The sequence below is a fragment of the Cygnus olor genome, chromosome 14, assembly GCF_009769625.2.
Source record: "Cygnus olor isolate bCygOlo1 chromosome 14, bCygOlo1.pri.v2, whole genome shotgun sequence".
Classification (NCBI taxonomy): Eukaryota; Metazoa; Chordata; class Aves; order Anseriformes; family Anatidae; genus Cygnus; species Cygnus olor.
In genome coordinates this window covers 1156052-1183153 of record NC_049182.1, presented here as the reverse complement: position 1 = coordinate 1183153, position 27102 = coordinate 1156052, and the positions used below count along the sequence as shown (strand labels likewise).

Genomic DNA, 27102 nt, shown 5'->3' with positions numbered 1-27102 from the left:
TTTCCCCTCCAGAAAATGGAAGTTATGAATTCAATGGCAAATTGGGCAAAGTTCGGTAAATGTAAGTAATGAATTCTGATTAAAATGTTAATCTGAACTTAATTACCAGAAACTCTCTCTCTATAGAACTTAACTACAGCAGCAATTAGCTTTAGTATAAATAATTTTTGCTTGTGACGTGCATAGTGAACACAACATAGATGAACTGATTCAGTCATCAGAAGCAATCTTTTTCAGGTACACAGCAAAAACTCTACAAAAGCATTTTGGAGCCATTTAATGAAAAAAGCAGAATTTTATTATATGGTTTCTGTCCATTATTCGGCATTGCTGTAAATGGCTCACATTTACTGCAACTTCTGTACAGATGTGTGGCTTTGTATTACCAGAACAGCAAATTTAAATGAAAAAATAAATGTTCAACAATTCCACACAAGCTTTTACAGTCCAACATTTCACTGAGTAGGTGAAAACTACAGACTTGTTACTACAGAATTATTCAGCATGAATAAAAAACTACAACTTTTATTTTTAAACAGGAGTCACTGGTTTAATTTTTTTTTATGTTGTTTAAAATTACTGTGATAAAAATAATGATTTTTTAATAATGCCATACACCGGTATGATATAGGATTTGTCCCCATTATATATCTTTTGTTTAATATACAAAATAGAGTAATGACACGCTGTTGACTCTATGCTGTTATGCAAGTTAGTTTGGAGGTGGGGGATATTTTCATACACACAGCCTTTCATCAGAAAACAAATGCCTCGCTGTTTTAAAGAGGCTCTATTCCTTTCCTGAAAATTTGGTTCCTATGTAACATCGATGGCTCAGCAACACCTGGTTGCAGACTGGACTAAGGATAGAGCTTAACTAGTATATAATACATACAATCTTTTAAAAAACTCACTCTGAAGGTATGACCCTGAAGTCCTCACCCACTGAAGTACGACTATGGGAAACAGGACTCAGCTGACATTCATCCAGGCACTTCCTCCTATTTTTGACCCTTCTTTGTGAAAATGGCAAGGTCATTCCTAAGCTTAAATTGGCACCGATCCCCAGCCTCCCTCCCTCCCTTCTTTCCAGTTGCAAAGCTCCTAATAAAATCTGAGATTTCTGGCATTTTTGCTTTGGGTGATAACCACGCTGCGCAAAATCTACAGTTTATCCCTCTCCAACCCCATTCCCTGGCTTGTCCTATGTAAGGCCATTCCTATCGTTTTTCATGTGCAATGTACACCACGCAGCACGTATGTGTCCTGACCTGCCCACGGGTGTCCCTCGGTCAGACGCATGCACTATGTGATAAGGCACTGAAGAGACAGAAGTCACAATTCTCCCTGCTTTATCCAGAGTGCAGATACTACCCAGTGCTACAAGGACTACTGATACACACAACATGTACTTTTCACTGCTTACTAAAGCACTATACATATTTTTAATTGTGAAGTTTAAAACTTAACAGCATGTACAGCATGAATGCTTTCTTTTAACATCACAGTTTCCTTTTTTCCTTAAACCCATAAACTAAAAATGAATATACAGGCACAGAGACCAAAAGGGGCAGAGAACCTCTCTTCTCCTATGTTCTCCATTTCTCTCAAGATGGTAATTTGTTCACGGTCACCGTAGTTACTTTTCTGCTGGCAAAGAAAAAACAAAAAGGTATCTTTGCGTATACAAATGTTAAAACCAGCGTTTGCACATGTGCACGTGCCCACACACCCACGCCTGCACACGCACAAACTCACTCTTCCACACAAGCTCCATTTGAGCTCCCTGGGGATTGAAGTTTCTAAACATTCTCCAAGTAAGAAGAGTTTTCCTTTTAACTAAAGAACCCATCTGAAACCAAACAGTATGAAACTCCTATCTGTATCTCAAACAGGTCACGTAAATATTTCCATTGAGTTGGGCTGAAAGGTATAATTGAAGTACTGAAGTTTACCTTAACTGTTACAAAATGTACATACTCTTTACAGATCATTCAAAGAGAAGAGAATGATTACGTTTTTTTATTAAAGATGATATTTTACTCCAAAGTACTGAATATAGTATCTTTTTAATAGGTATAACATTCAAAAAGATTTAAGAAAGGATGAAAATTTAGTTTCCTATTTCACTTGGAAACAAACTTTTGTTGAACAATAGAAATGTACTAGTGTATTGTGAACAACCTATGCTCTATATTTACATATTGCTGGTACCTGTATGCATATTATTGCCCAATTTTTCAAGCTGTTTTTGCTGTGGTACGTGAGGCTGTATATGAAATTAACCCCATATGTTCAGAGGTGTATGTATGTACACGCACATACGCATCTTTACGGCTTACATTTTTTGCAGCGGAGGTCTGATTTAGCAATGAAACATGAATGGTAACCAAACATACAGATAGGAGTCTTCCATCCAAGGTTCAACTTGAAGTTTTACACAGTGATTTGATAAATGTAAATCCAACCCTAAAAACATCCACTGAACACAGGTTTTCCTTCTAAACAGAGTATTTCTTTGGATACTAAATGTCAACGCCTTCAGTACTGCCTCCAGACAAACCACAACTTGTACGGGTTACCATTCAGCGTATTTGTGACCCCTACAAAAAATATAATTACATGTATCATGATAAAGCAATCTGTCATCTAAAAATCATCCTTATTATACACTATACAAGCTATTTTACAATCATTTAATAAATTGCTTTTAAAGCTGCAGTAGCCCTTCCCTTCTTTTCTCAGATCAGCGAATATACCGATTATACATATTTGAAACTATAACTAAATATAAAAATATATTAGGTTTTGTATTTTATCAGATGATTTTTCTCATTTCTATTACACAAATAATCTGGCCACTTTGAGTAAAAATCAAATTTTAGAGTGGCTTAGTAAATATTTAAATTTAGAGATACAGAAAATTGTTAAGGTGCACATAGAAAAGGCTACTACAGCTTCTAAACGTTTTAAAATATAGCTATCAATGGCAACAAGGAGAAATTCACAAGACCTATGGTAAATTTATGGCACGCTAGTAATTTGATATGAATGGATGCAGCCTTACAAAGACAAAGTTCGACGTACAACTCTAAGACCACGAAATCAGTAGCGGAGTTTTCCTGCTCTCCAGGAAAGAGGATGGACCAGTTCAGCGACAGGTGAAGATGTGAAAATGGGTCTCTAACCACGCGAGTTTGGAGTCTGTATATCCGGAGTTACAGTCAGTCAGCGCAGCTGCTCTGCTTTACTGCTGCATGAAGGTAAACATCTCACTGAAGAAAGTAGTTCTAGAATCGATACAATAAAAACAGAACAAAACCAAACCACTGGGCATAATTACATGTCTGCCTCTTAAGTCACTGATATTTTTCCATATATACCTGTATGATGATAGGTTTAAGTGTATAGAAAATGTGAGTTTCTCCGCACAGAAGTAAACTTTTCTTAAGCTATGCATATTTTCCTGAAAATTTCCTGATGGGCAGTCAGGACTGATCTTCTTGGCATCAATGCAGCCCATGACTCTTATAGTTATGGCTGTTGCATTATATGCAAAAAATCAGGCTTTTTTTTTTTAAATATATAAAATAACCTGCTCATTTACATCCAGTTAGGACTGGGTTAATTTTCTATGAATCTGCATATCCAACACTTTTGCACATATACCAAAAGTATTTGTTTCATTCGCATCTATTTGAATTAGATTTGAGAGTGTTCTCCCACCCCACCCTGGCCCTTAAAAAATGCCAAATTTTTATGGTCACCTTGACAGTTGAAAGCTATTAGGTTAGAAAAGCCCAACCCATTTTCACATGAATATACTCAAGGATTAATGTCTAGAGGTCATTTAGGAAAGCTACGAGCTGCCCCACCTTAAAAAAACAGCTGTACAATAGGCATCTTGAAGTATTACAAAAAAATTATGTAAGAAAAAATGAACAAGCCTAGTTCACGGTATATAAAGTTAAAGGAAATTGCTAAAACCAGACAGTAATAGCTATAAAAGGCACAACTTCCCTTTTCTGATATACACTTGTAAACTTTCTTCAGGTTACATGCATAAACCAAAATGCTACCTTAACTTTAAAAAAAAAAAAAAAAAGAAAATCCAAAACACTTTACTAAAAAAAAAAAAAAAGCCTAGAAAATTGTCTCCAGCCAACTGCAGAAATTAATTAGCAGAATGTTCATAACACAGCCTCAGATCTTGTCACCGGTGGTTTTGATGCATCCATTGATGTTGCACAGGGGGAGAAATATAATTTCTGACAAATACGATTTATTTTTCTTTCCTTTCTCCCCAATTACGTATCAAATGTGAGAAATCCGCTGCTTCTATAGCCTATATCTTGGCCCTCTGTAAACCACATGTAGTGCATAATTACAAAAAGGAACACCGCTGCAAGGACAAAATTAACAAGTCTGATAGGTTTTTTCTTTACAAAAAAAGCAAAAAAAAGCTATCATTTGACGTTTTCTTAAGGCAACCCTTTTGTATTAAGGCAGTCACTTTTGATGAAATAAAAGCTTCTTGATATTTCCATTTGAGTATTTTGGTATCTGATTGCTGATGATTTCTGCCAACATTTCTGGGAACTCAATACTCATGGATTTATCCAAAAATGTCTGGAAGCAAAAGCTCAGAAGATTTTCAACCACCTACGAGTGATAAAGCAAAGAATTACTTTCACACGAATGCATACAGAAGCACTATTAACCTACATCCTTCCTTCTTGCTATCTTCTGCCGAGGCCGCACGGCACAGGCCAGCGTGGTATCTGTTCTGCCACATGCCCCAAGTACTCCTCACGCTAGCAGATAACACTTGCAGTGCAGGGCAGACAAGTTCACTTATCCTCAGCTTAACTACGAAGTCTTGTAAATGCCATTCTAATACAAAACAAGTGAATAGATCGTGCAAGGTCTTTGCAAACACTGAAGACATTTTGTATCAATTCCCATTTAACATATAAATGACATACATTTGGATACCTAAACATGATCTTTCCACGTGTTAGGTAAACTAATAGGAAAAAAAATTGACGTCTTCAAATCTCGTTTACCTTATCCAGCTTAAATATTACTTGGATTACTTTGTACTTTGCACAGTTCAGAGTACATGCTGCAAAAGGAAACAGCCTGAATTCTGAAATTCCTTGCAAAAGTAGACCACTACTAAGATAGCACTAATGCATTGTTTTAATGCAATTTCAAACACTTCCCTACATTCCTGAATAGTCTGCTTTGAGCTAATCCTGCTTTTAAACATTAACATAAACATCTCCCCTACTATTCCAAAGTAACTTAAAATTCCAGAGTTTCTCCATTTTAAAGCAACAACATTTTTAAAAACTACATTTTTAATTAAAGTTATATAAATTATAGAATTAATTGCCATGGAGTCCACCGCAAAGGTGCTCTGGAAGCACAAAGTTCACCTCTTCCAATTAGGCTAGTTAGACATCAGGAGAGCATAACCACCTCCATCCTCCCAGTCCCCATATTTATCGTTTAAATGAAACGTGTACAGGAGATTACTGCCATATACCCAGACTATTTATTTGGAACTTTTACAGCATTCATTTAAAAACTTACATCATGCATAGAGTCCAACAGTTTAGTCAGTTGATAAAATCGCTGCCAGTTCTGGCTCGAGTTCCCTTCTCTTTTCACTATGGCCTTTCCCAGCTCTTTAATGTATGTCATACGAATTTCTTCAAACAAAGATTGGCTCTTCAGGCCTTCCTTCGGAACTGTAACATTGATATGAACCTTTAAGATACATAATACCTATGAACTGCATCATTATTTAAGCTGTTTTACATTAGATACACAAAAACGACCAAACGAAAAAGGACTAAGTTTTCATTTACGAAATGAAATGGCAGCTGAGAGACGAAAAGAAGAGAGGCAACTGAGACAGATGACTTGTTGAACAAACAGCACAGGACTGCTGGCAAAAGAAAAATAGTAACAAAAAATAACACAGGTAACCCAAAAACAAATAAAGGGAAGAGAACCAGAGCAGAGAGGTAACACCACCAAGGCCTGGAATAGCCCTGAGAAAGAACCACCAGGGCTGGGGATTCCTGTTCTCACCGTGTGGGAAGCTGTGGGAACCAAGGAGCGGGGACCAAGGAGCGTATTCAGTCAGATTCAAGCCAAGGCTAAGCCCCTGTGCCTACGCGCTCCTACTACGCAGGTCTTTCTGTAGGCAAGGACAAGTAAACTGCAAATGCATCAGGATGCATCAGGCACAGGGACTCGAGTGGTGCTCAAAGTGCTGACTTTGAAGCCGTTGATCACCTTGGTGAAGTGAATGAAAAGAGCTACAGGGAGAGCAGGAAACAGAGACAAAGCAGACTGAAAGGAAAAGAGGAGAAAAGAGTGGAAAGAGGCCACTAAAGCAGAATCCCTTCCTTAGAAAATATGACCCTCGCTGCACTGTCAGCATCTGTTCAACGTTACTCTGAAGTATTTTTCTGCCCGGTCTACACAGAAGATGACAACGTGTCACTGCCAACAGTTCCTTCACTAATTTATACAGAAAAGGTCTGCGAGGTACATCTGTGTATGAGCTGTGTGTCTACACCTGCATGGAATTCCTGTTTTACTCCTCTTCTTCCTCTCCTCTTGGAAAACATACACGATAAACAAAAATCAAAGTTGTGAACTCACGGATTAAAAAAACTATGCAAATTTCAGCTGTTCAACTTCCAGAAGTGCCGCAGCGTACCACTTACACAACACGTGTACTTGAGAAGAAATGTGAGAACGTATTGTCCTTCAACGTAAATATAACAAAGAAGCCTTCTGCTGCTTAACGCCAACACTCGTCATACATTACTTGTGAATGGGCTCAATTCTGCTAACGTAGCTCCCTTCCCACTTCTGACATGGAAATTCCTTTAAGGAAATTTCCAATTCCTGTAGGAAAGTTGGCCTACCTTACATCCAAAACACTTCAGGAATTTTTGGGAGAGATTTTAAAAACTGCTTTAAATCTTCCGTTTGAGCGAAGTTTCAAGCTCTTTCAAAACCCACAGCAGCCCTGTGAAAGTTTCTTTTCAAAAGAACCTTTGTCCCAGTTTTGGGCTTGGCACGCGGAGCTTGGCCGGGTCGCTGCCAGGCCGCCGAGGTGAACAGCCCGCGAGCATTGCTGCCAGCTCCAGCAGCACAGGGAGGTGCTAACATGGCACCTTCCTTCCACCCACACCACGCTGGTGCCCAGTTAGCACCCAGGGGTTCGCAGCACATACCGGGTTGGTTACAAGATCCTCCTGCTTTCAGGATGCTTTGTTTACAAGAATTAATGCTATTACTCCTTGTAAACATCCCTTATATGTTTCTGTAAACATACATTCCTTATAAAGACAAGGAACATTTGAGCCCTTGGTACTATTCAAGCTTCTAAAAAAATGTTCACTTTTAATCATGTCGAAGTATTGTGCTGAAAAAACCTTTGTTGCTTTTACTGGATACTTTCAAGGCACACTCCCATACCTGTCATTATATTCAAAAACCAAATGAAAATTAAAAAAAAAAATCTGTCTAACAGAAGTGAAGGTTCCAAGAAAACCACAGTCCCTGCCTCAGATGAAGCTTTCTCAGCCCTCTGGGACTGAGGGCATCAGCACAACGGCTGACCAGTCCCCATGCAGTGCAGACAGGCACATGGCTTCAGCTGTTTAGACAGACTGAACCGTGCAAGACACGGTCGTCGGCTCGTGCCTACCCGTATGACACACACAAGAGTCTCAGCACTGAAGTCTTTGGATTGTAGCTGAGCCAGGGTTAAAAGTGAGGATCATCAGGGAGTCACAACAATACAGTGCATGAAGAGGAAAAAGAATCACCAGGTACTAATGAATATGAACACAAAGTAGAAATAACACTGTAAAATTATTTACGTAGTGTTTCATATTAGAGCATTTCTCTATGGTCTAGGAAGGGACTATTTTGGCGCTCTACTTTGACCTCCCATGCAATACTGACAGAATTTTACTAAGGTGCGACTTGTTTTAACTCTAGCTCATCTGACTGAAAGGCATATAAAACCATCATGCAGTACATTATATAAATGGCTTAGACATCTATCATAAATCCACCATTTACTTTTTAGATACAGATGCAAAGTTGCATTTAACAAGTGTTGTAATATAATACGTAGTTGTATTTAACAATTTTTAAATACCTTCTGGGACAGTTCAGTAACTTTTTTTGGGAGGAATCTGCCTCACTGGATCAGAAATTGCTCACATTTATTTATTTATTTATTAATGAGCACGAAGTCATAGCTTTGCCCACTTCTTTGCATCCTGAACTGCTCAGCTAGTCTGTGGTTGAGGCCTCTCTGTTGGAGTTGCAAAGTTCTGAATAGAATCTATAACATCTTAGCATGAATGTCTTGTATTTGCTAAAAGCAGAACTTTCTTCAGTACCCCTATAAGGTGAGGTGCCAAGCAGAACATTTGATTTTAATTTGCTATCAGATACCTGACATGGTATAAAACTACACACACACATTTCATGGCACTGGCTAGTGAAACTCACATTGTTCACATAGGTATTTAACTATTCACCTACTTGTAGAGAGGAGAAGCAACGTTTTCATACAGAGATACTCTTCATAGGAGACTTGAAGCCGTGATAGCTCTCGGGCAACCATAAGCATATGTTTGCATTGTTCGTACATACAGGGTAGATTCATTCTCTGCCTGAGAAATAAGCAGAAAAAATTAGTTCAGCGTGTAGGCATCTGTACATTCTAAATCTAAGTTTCTCCACGCTTCATTCAAAAGCGGTGGGGGTTGCAGCTGCAGATGTCAAGCTAAGTACTTTTATCTGTCTTACAGCAAAAGAATCTCCAGTTTTCTCCGGGGAACTCTCACGAGTAAGAGGTGCTCCAGCCCCTCCAGCATCTCTGTGGCTCTCCTCTGAACCCAATCTAACAGACCAACATCCTTCAACATCTCCTATTCAATACTACAATCTAAACAAACAAACAAAATTGAATCCAAGTACACGAGAAAAAATTGCTTTTAAAATTACACTATTTCCTCTAAAGCTGCTATCATTTTTCAGTTCTCCTTTCCTTAGCCCTGCAAGAGCTGATACATATAATAAAACATGTAACAGAACCTCACAAGCATGCTGGAAAGCATCTCAAGAAACCCTAAGTCAAAACAAGAAACATGCACCTTTCTCAAGGTGCAAAAACCTAAGAATAATAGGAATTCAGAATGGTTTTCAACAAGAGGGAAATACAAGCCATTTACACCATATTAAAACCGAGCACGAGTCTAGAATATACCCATCATTTCCAACGACAGGCATACTGTTGAACAGCGCCTTCGGAAACGTGACAGGACTACTTGCAGCACTACCTCATGGACAAGCAGCGTCTATAGCTCCACACACGTATGTACATCCCTGACCCCAAACACCCGCACCATGTCAGGCTTCAACAACCAAGGAGGCACAGCGAGGGCACAAAGCGCTCACAAGACAATGCATGAGGTAGGAGTAAATGCAAGGTGCTCAGTTGTAGGATGTCTCTCAGGGCACCTGACACAAAGCCATGAGCTTATACCAGTTGGCTGTTTGGAAAAAATCTGCTAACCCCGTTGGGTTGTATCAAAGGGCATCTTACATATTTCCAGTTGGGTAATTCAAACACATTCCATGTCAGGGCTCAGCAGTTTTCCTCATGTAAAAGTATTACCATTTCTGGGCAAAAGGTTAAAATAAGTATTTTGAAATGGGTCAGCCTGTCATTTATTTCCATCTGCTGTAAACATAATCATCGCCGCATGTCTGAGAATCTATACGACGACATTTTGGGCAGATTTTTGGTAATAACAAGACTATGCAAATGGCAGTCCTCAGAAAACGAGAGCAAAACACAGCACGCCTGCCTTCGGGCGGGTCTGACTGCGGGGACAGCCCTCGGTGCTGCCGAGGCCTCGGAAGAGGCCTCAGAGACCCCCCTCAGACCCTGACACCCCCCGCACGTCCCCTGCCCAGGCCGCATCTGGCACAGAACCACACCGACTGCGTGGTGTTTAGGCAAAGCTCTGACCACCGCCAGCCCTGGTTCACCCGGAGAGACCGAGGTCTGAAAGCTGGGTTCCAAGAACAAGCCCAGGAACCCCTGACGGAGGGAGCAGAGAACGTGCTGAGGCCTGGGGGGACACCAGACAACCTGCCAGGGAGAGAGCGCTGCACCAGATAGCGCAACAGGTCAACATTTTTGCAAGGCCTGCCATTCACATCAGCTGAGACTTGAGCAGCTGGCTAATGGCAGATTATCATTTCGGTAGGGATCCTGCCCCAGCGACTGCAAACCTAGGCTGATTTGAAACACTAATCCTTGAAACTGTCTAATCTTCCCCTGCCTTTGTAAACAGAAAAGAACATGCAAGTCAGGCAGTAGGTTTAAGATGAATGAGACCCATGTAATTTACACTTAACATACATATGCATGTGTGTGGGATGTGTGTTGATAAAAGCATGTGGTTTTTGACACTGCTGAATCATTCGGTACAGCCCAGTCTATAGAGGAAAAAAAAAAATCAGTACATGAGCTGCTGGTATTCTGAAAATCAGACAATACGGATTTCACAGAATTAGTTACAAAAAGAATGTTCAAAAAATTCTGGGAATGAGAGAACTGATTAAACTTTGCTTATAAAACTAATTAATGGTTATTTTCTTTCTGTTCGAATAATGCAAATACAGGTATTTGCTATGGCATGTAATTTTGTAAGGACAAATGCAATCAAGTAGTTGACCTCAAATCTAAGAACAGCAAAGAGCTAAGATGATGTGTGATGTAAACATAATCAAATTCCTAAAACATGTCACTTTCAAAAGCTTCCTTCTAAAGCTAGGCCACAATGAAAAGACATTTGCTACTTGATGAATGCAACCGTACATTCCTCACTGTAATTACATGTACATGTGACACGAATGGAGGCTTTAAGCTGACAGAGTCCTAGTGCCAACTGCAATGAAAGCGTGTTCTGAGTCACAGGTCATGGAAAACATTTACACAGAGCTACAAAATCACAGGTTTTTACAATCTCCAAATACTCAGTGATGGCCTGAAGCTTAGGATTTATTGAGCTGCCAAGCTTTTCAACAACTTGTATCAAGGTTTTACATATATAAAATATAATACATAATCTACATAGATTGCCATCTTATATAGACACACCTCCTAAAAAAAACCACTTTTCCTGTTTTGAAACATAAAATGTGAGTTTACTGGCTATTCACACACAAATGCATTGAAGCGTATTGTTTCTACCCAGAAATGAAGTACAGAAACGCAAATTTAAACTATTTTCCAAAGTCTTAAACTAACTTGAAATACATTTTTGCCCCTGCCTTAAGAGCCAAGTAACATTTTTCCCCACCTTATCTACTGGGAGACGAAAACCTGTCAATGGCTGCTTTGTAGTGTTTTCCTGGTGCAGAACATTAGCTGGGGAAGGAAACGCTGATTTTACAGCCCGGAGGCCTAAGGTGCACCTACGCGATTCAGCAGCAGCTTTTCTATTGACTGAAGTGGGAAGCGGAGGGAGCAGTCATTGCCACCCAACAGATTACAGTCCAGAAAGGAACACCAAATGCTCCCCATTCTCCTGCCCTGGTTTACCAACGCCAGCTCTTCAGCTCAGGCGCCCTTTATTCCATTCCCTCCCTCAGTGCTAACACTGGAACCGGCCGGGTCAGCCACTGCCACCCTCACTGCCTCCTCAGATGAGCAGCTGCGAGTTGGAGTTAAGGAAAGAGGGAGGCTTTCATCTCAAGGCTCTGATTAACTGGAATAGTGACGACTTCAGAAAGATCAGAGGAAGGAAGGATGACAAACTGACATATTCTTGCAGAAATGAGAGCTGCATCATCAGAGGCTCATCTTTTCTGTTTTTTTACTTTTTTGGTTTTGCAAACATGCATGTTAAAAGCTTCATTGTACAGGTACAGCATAAGCGCATGAAATGGAAACACTGCTACCTACACATACGGTGAACCTTTCTGCACACAGCAAATGCTATAGGAATTATTTTTGGGGTGAAATGCAGGCTAAATATATTAAAATGGTAATTACAGATTTAAATATGTATAATTCCGTATACTCAGTGAGATATTTATTAGTTATAGCATAATGTGATACATTTTTTTGTAGTGTGAACTCAAATTATTCAACAACTAGAAACCCATTCATGACAACATTTGTCACTATTTTGCAAGGCTGAAATGATGCAGGTCTGCATGAGGCCTCAGGTCAGGCCTGGAAGTTGTTGCCAACTTCCCAGCTTCTTTATACTTCCATTTAAGAAAAAGAAGTACATCAATTTTAAGGCTGAAGCTACAGACCACCTCTTGGGAATTACTCTATTCAAACAAAATACAAGTACAGACATCATTTTGTTCTAACCCTCAACTGAAACAATGCTTTGAAACTGGAATTAATAGATATGAAGCCAGAACAAATCCTTAGTTACAAATAAAAATGCAGAAGTGTCATTTGCAGATCTTGAAAATTACAAGTTTGAACAACTTATACTTCTTTATCTGCACGCGGAAATCTGAAGCTACTGACCATGAAGCAAAGGTCTGATGCAGACAGCTTCAGTTAACCGTGAAAATGACCATGATACTAATTTTCAGGCAAAAAAAGAGAAGATTCTGACGCATCTGCTACACACAACACCTATACCTAACTGTATTTATTACAATCAAGCTTTAAAAGGAGAACTTGTTTCCCAATTATTTCAGGCAATTCACTACAATACTGTTAAATATTACAATTGCTTTTAGCTTTATCAAATAATAGAGCTGTTTTGACTTTTAGAGGATGCTGCTTTGCCTATTTAAGTTAAGATGCTCAATGGGTTTTAACAAACATCTAACCCTTACATCAAATGGCGCTACCTTATTCCTCTACCTTGGACCTGCTTCTAGAATATCTGAAATATTTAGTTAAGTAAGAGCTTGGAGGTTTGGAGGGCAGCAGGGGGGTGGGTTGGGTGAAAAATGACTGTGATGCATCTCAGAAAACAGCACTGAGTAAATTCCTGTGTGGTTTTTAGGAAATGTTATGTACCAAAGTACTATTCTTTCAATGATGTATTAAGCAGAAAGAGTGGACGTACCTGCTCTGTGTGTTGTTTTTTTCTTGCTGTACATGATGTCTCTCTTGCCCTACCCAATGTTTTAGATTTTAGCATCAATAATGCTTCCCCAATGGCACTACCCTTCTGGATTTCCCAGAGGTACTGTGCTTCTCCAACTTCTTGTAACTCATGCAGCATTTTTATGTATTATTCATTAATTGTCATGTTTAACTCAGAGGTGGCTGTATTTTATTGATGAGTAGTACATAAAAAGTTACGACCATAGAGAGTTTTACGGGCAAACTGTAGCACACTGGAGGAAGAGTTAGAAGAAACTGCAGTTCTCTTAGTAAACGTATTTTATTGAAAACAAGTGTCATTTAATAAACAGTTCATATACCAGAACTATAATTCAACTAAATTTGAGAATTAACACTGACTATAATAGGATTATCCTTGCCTTTTTTTTTTTTTTTTTTTTTTTTTAAGAGTATTGGCACATACTTAAGTGTAAAGCTCTGTGGTTTTGACCAACTGATAAAACCACAGGAGATTTCTGACTTGTAGCAAATTAGATGCTATCATGCTTATTAGTGAGAATATTAGTTATTTTAATTAGTTCACCACGTGGAAGCTACTTTATTTCAGAGACATATTCTACTAACTTTGATCGAAATAAGTACACAGATGGGCATACATTGGCCCCCCACCTTTTTTTTTTTTAATATAATTATTGTAAGGAAACTATTAAAGCTTGCAAATATTTATCCAGGCTTATAAATGAAAAAGACATTAAAGTGAATAAATGAAAACAAAAAAAAATAGTCTGAAATATAAATTACTAATCACAAAGAAAATGCAAAGATTACTTTCTTCTTTTTCTTTTAAATGGAAAAAAGATTTGGGAGATCAGGCACTGAAGTACAATAGGAACAAAAATATTATGACTACTGCCTCAAAACATGCCAAAGGGACTAGCATTACCTGCAAAGACAGGAAAATAGGAGACATGAATAACACCTTGTCACCTGCATCTCTCTTCAAATTACTGTCAGTGAAATTGTCATGGTGATGAAGTTTTGTGATTGTATGAGTCAAAGGTCCTGCGTAGTTGTATTTAATAGTTTGTCCCCACAAATGGGCAATATCATTTCATGAAAAAAGAATGGCAAATCCATAGCGATAGCATCATATTAATTGGAATCAGCAGACGGGCAAACTAGAATTTGAATGGCACTGACCAGCAACCTCCAAGATTTACATCTACAAAATAGTTTAAGCAATTAGTTCGGAGTACAGACTAAATGTCTCAACAGACTTGATAGATACTGCTAGCATCACTGGAATTGCAAGACCTAAAGACCACTTGGAAAGTTTATTACAAACTGCTCAGACAGACTTCTACCTGTTAAAGAAACTGCTGTTTAAAAAAAATGAGTCAAAGGACACAATTGCTGAAATGGCTTCAAAACAAAAACACAGCAAGAAAGTCCATCAGGACCAATGCCAGAGCACGTCCTAATAGGAGAGGGTTTGAGACAGTATTTGGTCTAGAGACTGAAAGACGTAACCTAACCTGATCTGCTGCTACACCTTTGGAAAGGTAATATAACTATGCATATTTCTGCACAAAGTGTTTATACCCACTGCAACTCAGATTAAGCCTTCTGTCCGTCACCTCCATGGTCCTGAATTCCCTCTTTCAGTCCTCTACAACACAGAATTACCAAACAACACCACTTTGAAAAATACAAGGAAGACAATGCTCAGCGTGAGAAAAAAAGATACCCAGGTATTCTAGCAAATGAATTTTTTCTTGAAGACTGCTACCAAAGTTCAAAAACAACAAAAATAAAACACGCAAGTTTTTCCATTTGCAACCTTATCTTTTTAGTCAGATTTTAAGCAGGCTCAGATACAAATGTTTAACTGTTCAATAATTCAGTGGAACTAAAAGGACCATACTATTACTTTTATACAACAAACACACAGAACATTATGCAATTTGCTGAACTTCTCTCTCCAACCCAGATAAATGTTCGGCTTCAACTTTGTTGGCTCGACTGAAATGAATGACTACAACGAATGGTGCAGAGACAGTCACAATATGGAACATTTCAGTACAAACATCTCCCACAAAAACTTCTGTATACAAATACACTTAATATCTAAAAGACTGCTCTTTCATTTGACCTATTTAAAAACTAAGCAATCTGCTGTAAGAAAAACAATGCTGCAAATGACAAATTGATTTGTGATCTCTGCAAGAGCTTGCTACCCAGTGATTCACCTCTCATGTACCAAACACAGAAAGACTGCGTGGATTCTAGTATTCCCCGATAAACGTAGAAAAATGACTCACGTCTTACTTACTCATTAATAATCAGATCTGGTGCAAAGCACAAGAGATTTCCATTTGATTGTTTGTATGATCTCCATCCTAAAGCAAAAGCCATTAGGAACATCCATGAGTACTGCAGAAGGGTCATTTGGTCATCCAGATGTAGATTTCTGAAACCTGAAAAAAAAATTGAGGTGTGACAGTATTGGTAGCAAAAAAGAAAAAACAAAAAACTCAAACATAAATAACTCTGAAAAGGATGATGCTTATCATCAGTATGACTTCTGTACTACCAATGCAGATTCCTACTTTTAAAAGTGCATTTGATAATGATTTCTGTAAATGTGATGACAGTACCTGAAACAACAAGAAAATTGCTTGCCATACTCCAACTACCTGATTCAGCCAAGTATTTCTGTATTTTAGATTACATTTTTGGTGGAAGAAAAAAATTAGAACAAAAGAGGTTTCTTATGTGAAAGTCTTGCTGAAGGAAAAAAATGCACTTTAAAAGGGGGTGCAAACACCATTTTCCAACTACCAAGGTTACATTCAAATATTTGCACATGTAGAAATTAAGCATTGCAACCGCAGGACTCAGATTACAGCTTCTGGGCAATATGACTACATATGAACCTCGAGAGGTTTGAACAGAACACTTCAACCAACTCAGGCTCGAGCTTGTTTACATATAACTGTTGACCACGCATAACAAACATAACACAAAATAACAGGTAAAAGAAAGTAACAGGAAGAGGTAACTCTTGAACCTTACATTATAAATTATACCGGCATCTACATCTATACATCTTCAAAGTAAATTCTCAGCACCCCATCTACCAAAATGCACGCACACTGAAAGTACTGGATTCTTTCAACCATGTTGTTAGCTACTTTCTGGATGGAAAGAGTGCTGGATGGATAATTTTGATTGGCACTACAGGTGCTAGAACGGGACGTAATATTAAAAAAAAGAAAAATCAGAATATGTCGATGTGCTTATCTGAGACAGATGGTCAAAGACAGATTACAGAAGACAAAAATATCTAATATTCACTACAATTCATTTGACAATCTTGTAGAATTAATGGTAAAAGTTTTTTTTTTTTTTAATTTTTGAGAGTAGTGCATGAAATAACAAATGGTTTAACTTTATTTTTTGTTCTTATTCAACAACAGTTGTACATTGAGCTTACAAAATATATATCACATTAGAAGCAGTTGATGATGGTAGCTAATCTTGTGAAAATACGTAGAATGAATAGAGCCAATTAAGATAATGAGGAAGTGTGTAAAATCTGAAAATTAGTCCCTTAAAAAGGCTTAAAAACGTAGGCAGGTTTCCTTTTGCAATGTTAGTTCCTATCAGATTGTGCCTACATTTAACAAGAAAATATTGTGCCACAGTGAATCACTACTAAAGTCTGAACTCAAGTTGATTTTATTTAATTTCATTAGGTATCTGACATCTAAAGAGCTCATTACAGTGCTGTTTCGTGAATATGTTTAAGTAGATAGCATTCAATAGATGATTATATAACAAAACTTGTACGCCTAAACAGCTTCAAATAAAAGCTTTTGGATTTGGAGAGCATAACAACTACTATTTACTACTTCTAAAATACAAGCAAAGTATTTGAAAGTTATTTCAAACTTACTGGGTTAAATATTGAAATCTTAGTCCAAAACCTCCTCGGGAAAAGATTGTTTTGAAAATCTCAACTAGAGAATTTAGCAATCAGTGCTAGATTACTTTTAGTCTGTTTGGTGGGATAATATCAGTAGAAGTATATACAAATTAAACACTCTCATGACAAACCACCTTAGTAATAAAAAAGAAAAGAGAATAAAAATGTGATAAAAATAGTTCCTATCAACATAACAATTAAACTGAAGCTTGGCATGTTCATAAAGAGCATATGTTCTAACCTGAAGGATTGGTCTTATTAGTGGAACTGTTCAGAAGAGTTTATGAACACAGAAAAATGTTTTTATAAAAGTTGTATTTGAATTTGTATTTCAGAATACCAAATGGTCTCCTACAGCCTTGTCCCAGCAGAAACTGCACACGTGAACTTGTTCTAATGAAGACCGCAGCAAAAGGTGCAAGTCCCCATCACAGAAAGCCTTAACAGAGAAACAATCACCTCCTGTCACACCTCTGCTGGTCATGTATATTTGAGTTTGGTGTTCCTTTCCTACTCTTTAATTTATTTCCTCTCCATCAAAAGAGAGACCAGTACGTAAAACACACTCAAATTTCATTATAAGACTTTTTTTCTTCTGGCAGACCTCTTATATGTTATTGTACTCTTGGGCAACATAAGCATTGAAAAAGTCTTGTTCCTTTTTTTTTTTTTTTTTTAAACAGGTGGTTAATAGTATTGACAAGAAGTGAGAAAAATAATTTGTTTTGTCAGAAAGAAACAGATCTTCAGCTTTCCTTGTGGCCCTGACTTCTCCCAAGAATATACTATGGGATGCTACACATTATGTCCAAGGCTGAGACATTACTTCTGTAAGGCAACTGCTAACTGTATCTTCAGGTGGGAGCCAAAATAACAAGAACACTTCCAAGTTCCCCAGTTTAATTATGTAGCTACAATGCTTGAGAGAAAATGAACATTTTGACTTCCCCTCCTAAAAGGTTATCTATGAGGGCTCTGAAGTATACCAAACATGAAGACAGACATTCAAATACAATAAAAAGACTGCACTTCGTAATTAATGCACGTCTCTTACCTGGTATTGCCTTTGCCCACTTTACTGCAGCTACAACTTGCCGTCCTCCTAACATGTTGAGAGTTGATAGGATGCGCCAGCTTGAGTCAGGCAGAGTGCTGTCGTAGCCTGAATACAGAACTTCGGGTTCAATCACTTCCAGCAGGGAAACGAGGGTAGGGGTCAGCTGTGGCAGTGATGCAGGAACTATGCTCTTGTTTCCAGGAGTCTCAGAAACATCCCTCGTTCCCGTTACATTAGCTTGCTGGATTCCTTTTATCTTCTTCTTTGTTTTTCGAGCTAGGAAAGTTTTGGAAGTCACAGGTTAGATAAAGGAAAGTAGCCACACACCAACAAAACGTAACAAAGGAAATGCTGCTTTTTCCTGCATTTGTAGATCACACAATTGAAACTTTTTAAGCATTTTTTTCATAAAATTGTAAATAATTTCACTTCAGTGCTAATCAAACTAATCAAAATTAGTTTATTTTACATTTTAATGAAAGTCACATTTATGTTAATGTTTCAATATGTTAAAAGATGTCTGCAGGGAGGACAAACACCTGAACCTAGAATTTGTATTAATGTGACATCTCAGTAAGACTTCATGTGACAGAATGACATCTGTTTAGAAAATACTTGCAGGAGTGGGCTCTTAATATACAGAAACCATACAGAAGGAAGGAAATATACATTTAATGGGTAAAAAGTTACTCAATCGCTTGAGCCAGGGAAATTTTTTTTTTTTTGGGAAGTGCTGGGCAGGAGTAGATTTTTCTTTTGCCAGCTTCCCTGAATATAAATCATTGCTGCATAATTAAACCATAAAATTCATATACCAAATAAATAAAACATTACACAGAGATGTTAACTGTAAACTGGAAGAAGCTGAAGCAATGATTTTATTAGCATATTGTCAACAATAGAGTCTCCTACTAAGCTGTCAGCCCTACTGGACGTAGTCTGCTAGAACTGAACACGCTATTTAACTGAGACCAGAATGAAACCCAATTCTTCTCCTCTGTCTCAACTGGTTGATCGATTTCTGTGCTGCAACTTCGGAGATAAACCAGTAGCACATAAAAGCATCATGTAAAGTGGATTCACTTTCAAAGTTTGTGCTGTTATAGTCAGGATCTTTAATCATCAGAAATTTACCAAATCTGTAGCATAACAAAATACAGTATCTCCCTCCTGACCCCTTTTCTCCCACTGGCTAGGACAGAACCTTCAGAATCTTAACTGGTAAAGGTAACAAATTCTCTACGGACTTTGCATAAACTGAATTTTTTCAGAGGCTTAGATACTGGCCACACCTGCTGAGATTTTCTTGTCGGAATAGCATAACCACTTCTGTGGAGCAAAGAGCTTCTTCCTCTTTTTATTAGCGTACCTTCCCGCCTCCATTATCCTTGTTCTCAAAAGCAAATGAACTGCTTTGACTTAAATTTACGTACGGATCCCCACAGCTTAATGCCGACACCTGGTATGGAATATTTCCAGCCCAGGAAGTCTGGTAAAACTATAATCAAAAGAAATATCTGATAAGATGAAGTGTTATACAAGAATTTAATTAAGTTAAATCTGTAACGTTTCTTATACCTTAAGAGTCCCTTAACAAATGCGGAGGAGGAGCAAACAGTTATGACCCATGAAAACACCAGTGATACTATGGGGAACAGAAGAAAAGTTCTGGAGGCAGAACTTCACGCTTAAGAAGAACGTGAAAGAACAAGAGACCTTCAGGGAAAATATTATCTGAAATGTTGGCACTGCCATGCGTCTTCTTCAAAACAAAGACAGAAAGTAACATGAGTTGCCAAGACTTTAACTACAAAATGCAGTATGAAAGGCCAAAAGAGATTTTGAGATGACTTAATATGGGCATAAAAACTAACAATAAATCTTTTCTCTCCAAACACATCAGAAAGAGAAAAGGTGCCAAAGAATGTCTAGGATCAATTAATGATGAAAGCAGGAAATGAAAATTCAAAGAGGTAAAGGCTATAAGACAAAATACCATTATTCTACCGTATAAATCTCTGGTACCTGCAGCCTGATAATTGCACATTTTTCCAATCCCCCCAACTCAAAAAAAATACGTAACAAAAAAAAAAAATCCAAAAAAGGGAGATAAGTAATGTCAAAGCTATGACTGATAAAGCAAATTAGATTAGAAAATGATTAAATAACATGTTTTTGGTGTATAAGGATCCATTTTTGTCTCAGTATAAGAGGACGCAAGAATTAAAAAATTACCATGTGGTATTTTATTATTAAATAAGGTACTTTTCCACCCAATACTTAACAGGGAAATTCACTGCTACAGTTTGCTACAGGTACTAAAAATCTCTACATATTCAAACCGCAATAGGACAAATTCATGGAACAAGTAAACACGGAACAGTAATTCCTGAACTACAATCCTAAAATAGTGAAAATAAAGGATTTTTTTCAGTCTGTTCTGTACTCCATACTGCCTTTCAGCTTTCTCTTCTACCAGTTCTTTTACACTACCAATTCACCACCTGTTCTGATATACCTGATATATTGTTGTTTCCACCGTTCTTTCTTTTTCGCTGCTTCACACTACCTTGGGTTCTAACATTTTCTCTCCACCACGAAAGCAATTTTTTTGTCCTTTTCCAACAACCCATATAACAATATCCATCCTCCAAAAAGTCACTGCTCTCTAAGATTCTCTGTGCCAAAACTCAGGCAAGCAAACTACAGTTGGAAGGGATCCAAACTACATGTAGAGAAGTGGTAAGCATCTGATATGTCATTCAATTTTGCCTTTTCTCACCAAGGGAAATCAACTCAAATAACATCTACTTGCACCTTTCTTAGACAGCTGCACTGAAGCCTTCTTTAAAAAGAGTTCACCAATTTATGCAGGAATGGAAAGGCTTGCTATTAGAGCGATATGCATAAGGTGTTTTATTCACATAGATACATATACGAATACAACATATGTTTTTTGAAAACAACTATGAAGAGAAAAATGAGAGGAGAAAGTCTTAAAATGTATTTTTTTCTACCTCAAAATAAAAATTGTGCTTTTCTGGGCTATTCTGAGCTTCCTTTCTGCTGTACTGTTGCCCTCACTTGCTACCTGCTACGCCAGCCCCAGCAGCAAGGCACCTTCCCTCCTTCCCACGCTGGCACCAGTGGTCGGTAAGCGGACTACCCCGCTGTTAGCTCCAAAGCGCGTGGTTCAGCCCACCGGCAGCAGCTGCTGAGCCAAACCCACCTCCAGTAAGACGCTCATTGACAACCTCATGTACCTTTAAGATTTATTTCAGGGCCCACTGTTGCAGATTTTGGCTGTTAAGCCACATACACGCTTCCTGCACACAGATCACAACAGTATGTAAGCACGCAGAACAACAGTCTCCTTCCCCCGAAGGATGGGATTTACTTGTGAGCAATACCAGGGGAAGCTTTTCACACTCTGTTGGGTTCTTTCCTTTGCCTTGAGGGCAGGGGCACAGAGAGCCACCTGCAGGGCAGAAAAATTGGTGATTCATCGCCTGAGAGAAGTAGAAGAGGCGGTAAAGATGTGCCAACATAGACTAATCAGTATCCATCTCTAATACAATTCAACATTTACATTTTATTGCAGGGTATTTTCACTGAAACCAGAACTCTTGTTCATACTTGTATCTGACAAATACATTTTTGACATTTTTATTTTATCTGACAATTCTGATGATACAAGTATCACCCTGATAACTATGCTAGCAAATACTAAATTAATCTCTACAGCTCAAGGAAAAAATATCAAACATAAAATGTAGCTGACACCAATAAAAATGTTTTATGCCTTTTTACAGCTGCTGCTAAATCTCTGGTTGATGTGGCTTCAGTTTCTCATTAGCTATCCAGGACTTAGCAGAGGACAAGTATGTACTAGTACATTTGTATTTATTTATTATACTATCTTTATTATACTATCTTCTCTGGAGAGATTCTGACAGACATTTAAGAACAAGAATCCACAGCATAAATAAATATAATTTCCTTTTCTTCAGTTTGAGGATGTAAGTCCCGCTCCAATTTTAGATCCACGTCTGGGCATTCCCTCCCATTTGCGGTTTTCAGCATCAAGTCACTTTCCTAAGTAAGAATAGGCAGGCATGACACTTCCCTACAAGACCTCCGTTAGAGTTCTGCTGTCTCAGATTCACTGAAAAAGCAACAAGATGTGTGTGCTGACAGGAATAAAAAATAACCCGGTTTTGTGTGCATGACTCACTTCTGCTGAACATACTGAGAGAGAGCAACTGAGTAAGGATAGGAAAGCACAGGAGAAATTTTAGCAATAAAAAAAATTACTTTTCATTAAAAAGCTCATGCACACCATAAAATGCAGTACTTTATACATATTCGAGTGCTTCTCAAACACTTTAGCTTCAGAAACAGCATGACCTTTATTGTCCGGAACTCAAAAATAAAAAACGGATTTGAACACTGAAGTTACCTTCAAGGTTCATGCCAGCTTGAAGACATTTCCGGTAGCGGCATGCTGGACAGTTTTTCCTCCGGATTTTGTCAATAATACAATCATTTCTTCCAGCACACAGATAGTTGTGCTGCCCTGTGGTCACAAAAACAAAGAAAATCACCACAAGCCCTACAAATAGAATAGTAGATGAAATCACTCGTTCTTTCTGTAACATTAAGGATATAGGGACTATGCAACATCTTTACCTACTGTACTTCATTTATTGCAAAAATAAGATCAGTATCCATATGATTTCCAATACCTACACATCTAACAGACTTCTAATAGACAGCAATACCAGTACATTTAGGAAAAAATCATATTTTCAATTTGTTACCACTAAGAAATTCTATTTTTAAAGCTATTTTTTTCCTCTTACATGTCTCCAAGCTATGAGAAAGCTCTAAGCTTCTATGGCATGTTTACAGTTTCCCTAAATGACTTCACACAAGATGTACATAACATTCATAAACTCATTTGGAAAGTATACACTTCAACATACCTACAGATACCTAGAAATAGCTTTCATCATTTTAGAAGTCAAGAAGCTTCCCTTCCTCCCTGTTTAGAGTCTGAAGTGGACAAACTAAGTTTACTGACATCTTTATGGACTCTCAGATTCAGAAAGAAATTGATCCTAGAAATATGGCAAGCTGAAATACATAAATTAAAATGAGCACATTTCTTTGCTGTTAACAGTGGGGCAACAGTAGAGAAGAATGATATGCATTCCTATGAATTTGAATTATTTATATGAATCTAACAATAACTTTCTTTAGAAAAAGGTGTTACTAAAAGATACATCCTTCTCCCAGTTGGGGTCAAGAAACAGAAGTTTCTTTAGTGGGACAAAGATGCAACCTAGGCTTTTACACTGTATTTCTAAGTCCTTATAGTATAACAGTGAGAAGAACAAACATATCTTCCAAATACTGAGTTATTAACAACAAAGCCTAAGAGTCTTCTCACAGAAAAAGAGCTTGATTAAAGAACTTGTTTCAAATCAGCTGTGAAAATTACGGGTTCACAAGAATCAATTCCTATGGCTTTAGTCAAACCTCTGAGAAGTGTTTCAAATTTCTTGATTTTCCAAGGAAGCCCTAAATATTTTTCTGCATGAACACCCCTATTTTTTTTTTCATTTAAGCAAAAAGATGAAGTCTTACTAAGCCTTGTATAATCTTTGTGTTCTACAATAAGTTAGTAAATAGACACAATTCATGGTTCTGCTTACCATTACTGGCATACTGATATATATACAATACATATATGCATATACATGCACACACACGAACTGCAGACCAATGAATATTTGTACTCTTGTAGAGTATAACTTCATGTCTCAAAGGTGTTCAACTGAGATCACGATTTCACATGATAAATAATGTTCCTTCATGTGTAGATTTTCCTAAGCCATCCCATTTTTTTCTAACAAAGAGCTTCGTCTCCATAAAAGTATTTTTTTTTTTTTTACTACTTAGCCATTATTGCCTTTTTTCAGATGAAAGCTACTTTATTTCTTTGCGTTACATTATATTAAAGCTTTCTTTCCACATGAACATTTTGTGAAAAACGAGGAGAAGCCGATTTCACCTTCTGCTTCAATTAGTCTGAATGCTGCCCAAAAGACATGCCAGTTATACAAAAGGATGCATTTCAGTAATTTTTGATGCTTAAAAAACAGGCAAAGATACTTAACAAAATATATCAGTAAAAAAAAAAGGTGGTGAGCAAACTGAGATCCTTCCAAGGGAATTTGCTGCAGATATGAGCATTTTACAGAGAGCCCTGACAACTCCACTGTTCAGTGTTGTACTGCCCCTAGCACAAGTATGCCCTTGGGCTCCAAAAGGCTGTGAAAACAGGAAGACTGAAAGATTCTTGGGAACAGGCTGGGAATTAAAAAGGCTGAAGAAGCAGCACAATCTGGAGCACAACAGGAGGCAGAGGTGTCGGAGGGAATCTGAGCAGAGGGAAGGTGTGAGGATCTGAAGCAAGACGAAGGAACGGAGGTGGGAAGGAGAGATGAAGATTTGGGTTGGCAGGAGGGTGTGGGTAGCACGCTGGGAGGCGGAGAGGGTTGATTCTGGGACTGGAGAAACTGAAGCATGAGGGCTCTGAAGCACCACGAAAGTAAGAGCCAGAACAAGATAGCTTTTGCTATGCTGGCTTCCTGAAGAAAGGATCCCTGTTTGTGTGAAGGCCTGGTATAAATATACACTAGTTGTCCCATCTTCATCCTTCCTTTTTTCCTCTAATTCTACTGTATGGTCCAAGACATACACTTTATATTGATTTTCTAGGTACTGATACTTTCTGTTTCTGTAACTATTTCCATCACAGCATACAGGTGTGCAGACAAAGGTGAGAAGAAAGGTTTTCAGGCTAAAGGCTCGATACCAATGCACAGAGTTTGCTTGATCTGTACACTAACAGATGCCTGGTAGACGTTAATGGCAGACACTCTTTCTGCATATATTCTTTATAAGAAAAATGCCTATTAAAAATATATATATATGCATTTGCTCCTTAAAGCGAATATTAAAACTCATATATCCTGAAAGAGTTCCTGAAAACATCCACGTCTAATCTTATGTATTAAGGTTGGGATAATCTGTGGAACAATAAAAAAAATGAAAGTGAAGGTAAACCTTGAGGAATTGCAATTTTACAACTACAACCCTGCTTTAGACATTTAACAGTAATACAGCTGATACAAGACATGACAAGGTCACATCAGCGATCAAATAAATTACTGAACTGATTTCTTCATGTATCAATACTGCCATAACCTGTTTAAGCTCCAGAACAGGCAAGACTGTCACTATGACATATAGTCAGCTGCCACATAATACTTCTCCTGGCGGATATCCAGTGACCTTATTTTAGTCCAAGTTACAGATTTGGAGCCTGGCTGCAGATGGGAGCACAACTCCAGACAGGACTAGCTGAGAGTCAAGGACAGCCAAAGCAGCTCTGAATTTCAAAGACAGCCCCGTGCTTTGTACTCCAGCTAGTACGGTCTCATTACACTTGGGAAACAGCTCCAGCTTGCCACAGAACCGACATCCTTTCCCATGATGAGCAGCAAAACCGCCACACGAACCTGACTTCTCTGATCCCTCTGAGAGAGGCTCTGCATTTCCCTGCAGTTTCCTATTGCATCATTACGTTCTCTATTGCCTTGGATGAGTTGGGAACTCGGAGAAATACTTCTTCTGCAGGACTGAATGCCAATACATCTTTGTCAAACACAGCCTGCACTCTTCTCAAGTGAAATCAAACTTGCAAAAATGTTAGCAAAAAATGGTAGTCTGAGTCACTTCAAAATATCCAGCTAATGACTGCATGAAAAAGGCACGAGACAGGAAACCCTGTAAGAGGTTGCAACTGAGAGTTACATAACTTTACCATACAGGAATTGCTATCTTTTCAGAGAGACTGAGAATACAGTCTGCAATTTTTCCTTCTCTCTCTGATACTGAAGTGAAGAGTCAGGCACTGAGGTACAACCTAGTTCGTTACCTAATGTCTACGTACACAGTCCAACAGTCACAGATTATTTATTCTGCTATACCACTACAGACTCGCATTTAGTTTTCCATCACCTCTATTTTCTGCCTGTGGTTACAGAGAAATCGAAAACCACAAACGTTTCTGTTAGTTACCTCTGTATGTATCACACGTGGACATGTATGTAACAATCAGTATCGGTGACAGTTCTACAGTTTTTCCTATCATAACTTTGCTTAGGAGAGAGATCAAATTTCACATACAGCATTATAAACAAAATCAGCTAATACGAAACTCAAAATCAAAAACTTTATGAATTTAATGCACAGACATGTATCTGTGTGTAAATAGGACAAATAAACAAAAACAACAGTGAAAGAAAGGAAACAAACAAAAAGCTAAGATAACAATACATCCTTTTACACTGGGAGTGAATGGGAGCATTTTCTAGATGTAAATAGAATCTATGCTTCAGATAATCACACCATTATCAATGTTACTTACTATGAAAAGGACAGCGATATAATGGATGGGGTTTTCCAGTAGGAGTCTAACAACAACAAAGATTCCAGTAAGATTAACTAGCCTGGTTTTGGCCACTCTAATATGTAATTGGATTTTATATTTTTAAACAGGAAATTGATCATATCACTTATCATAGATCATATAATCAAAACATGTCTTACCTTCCACAGCTCTTTTGAAGAACACTTTGCAGCTGCCACAAGTAAGAACACCGTAATGACACCCAGAGGCCTCATCGGAGCAAACAAGACAAAGCTTGGGAGGTGGTCCCGTAGTTGCTGAGGTTGTGGATGGAGAAGAACTTACATCTGATCTTATTCCAGGGCTAGAAAAAAAAGGTGTCAAAATACTTATACTGAAGATCTGTG

General features: G+C 38.1%; 1 protein-coding gene across 4 annotated transcripts in view; it reads right to left on the bottom strand.

The window, feature by feature from the left end:
• Window positions 1-281: 281 nt before the first annotated feature.
• Window positions 282-27102, bottom strand: part of NR3C1 (nuclear receptor subfamily 3 group C member 1) — a 67944-nt gene continuing 41123 nt past the window's right edge. For all 4 annotated transcript variants that reach the window (XM_040573278.1, XM_040573276.1, XM_040573275.1 and 1 more), the window contains exons 3-9: window positions 26896-27059; window positions 22673-22789; window positions 18211-18489; window positions 15501-15645; window positions 8590-8720; window positions 5599-5756; window positions 282-4662 (exon numbers count right to left, since the gene is read on the bottom strand). In XM_040573278.1, coding sequence (XP_040429212.1) covers window positions 4510-4662; window positions 5599-5756; window positions 8590-8720; window positions 15501-15645; window positions 18211-18489; window positions 22673-22789; window positions 26896-27059 — 1147 coding nt within the window. In that variant the 3' untranslated portion in view covers window positions 282-4509. The remainder of the gene's footprint in view (window positions 4663-5598; window positions 5757-8589; window positions 8721-15500; window positions 15646-18210; window positions 18490-22672; window positions 22790-26895; window positions 27060-27102) is intronic.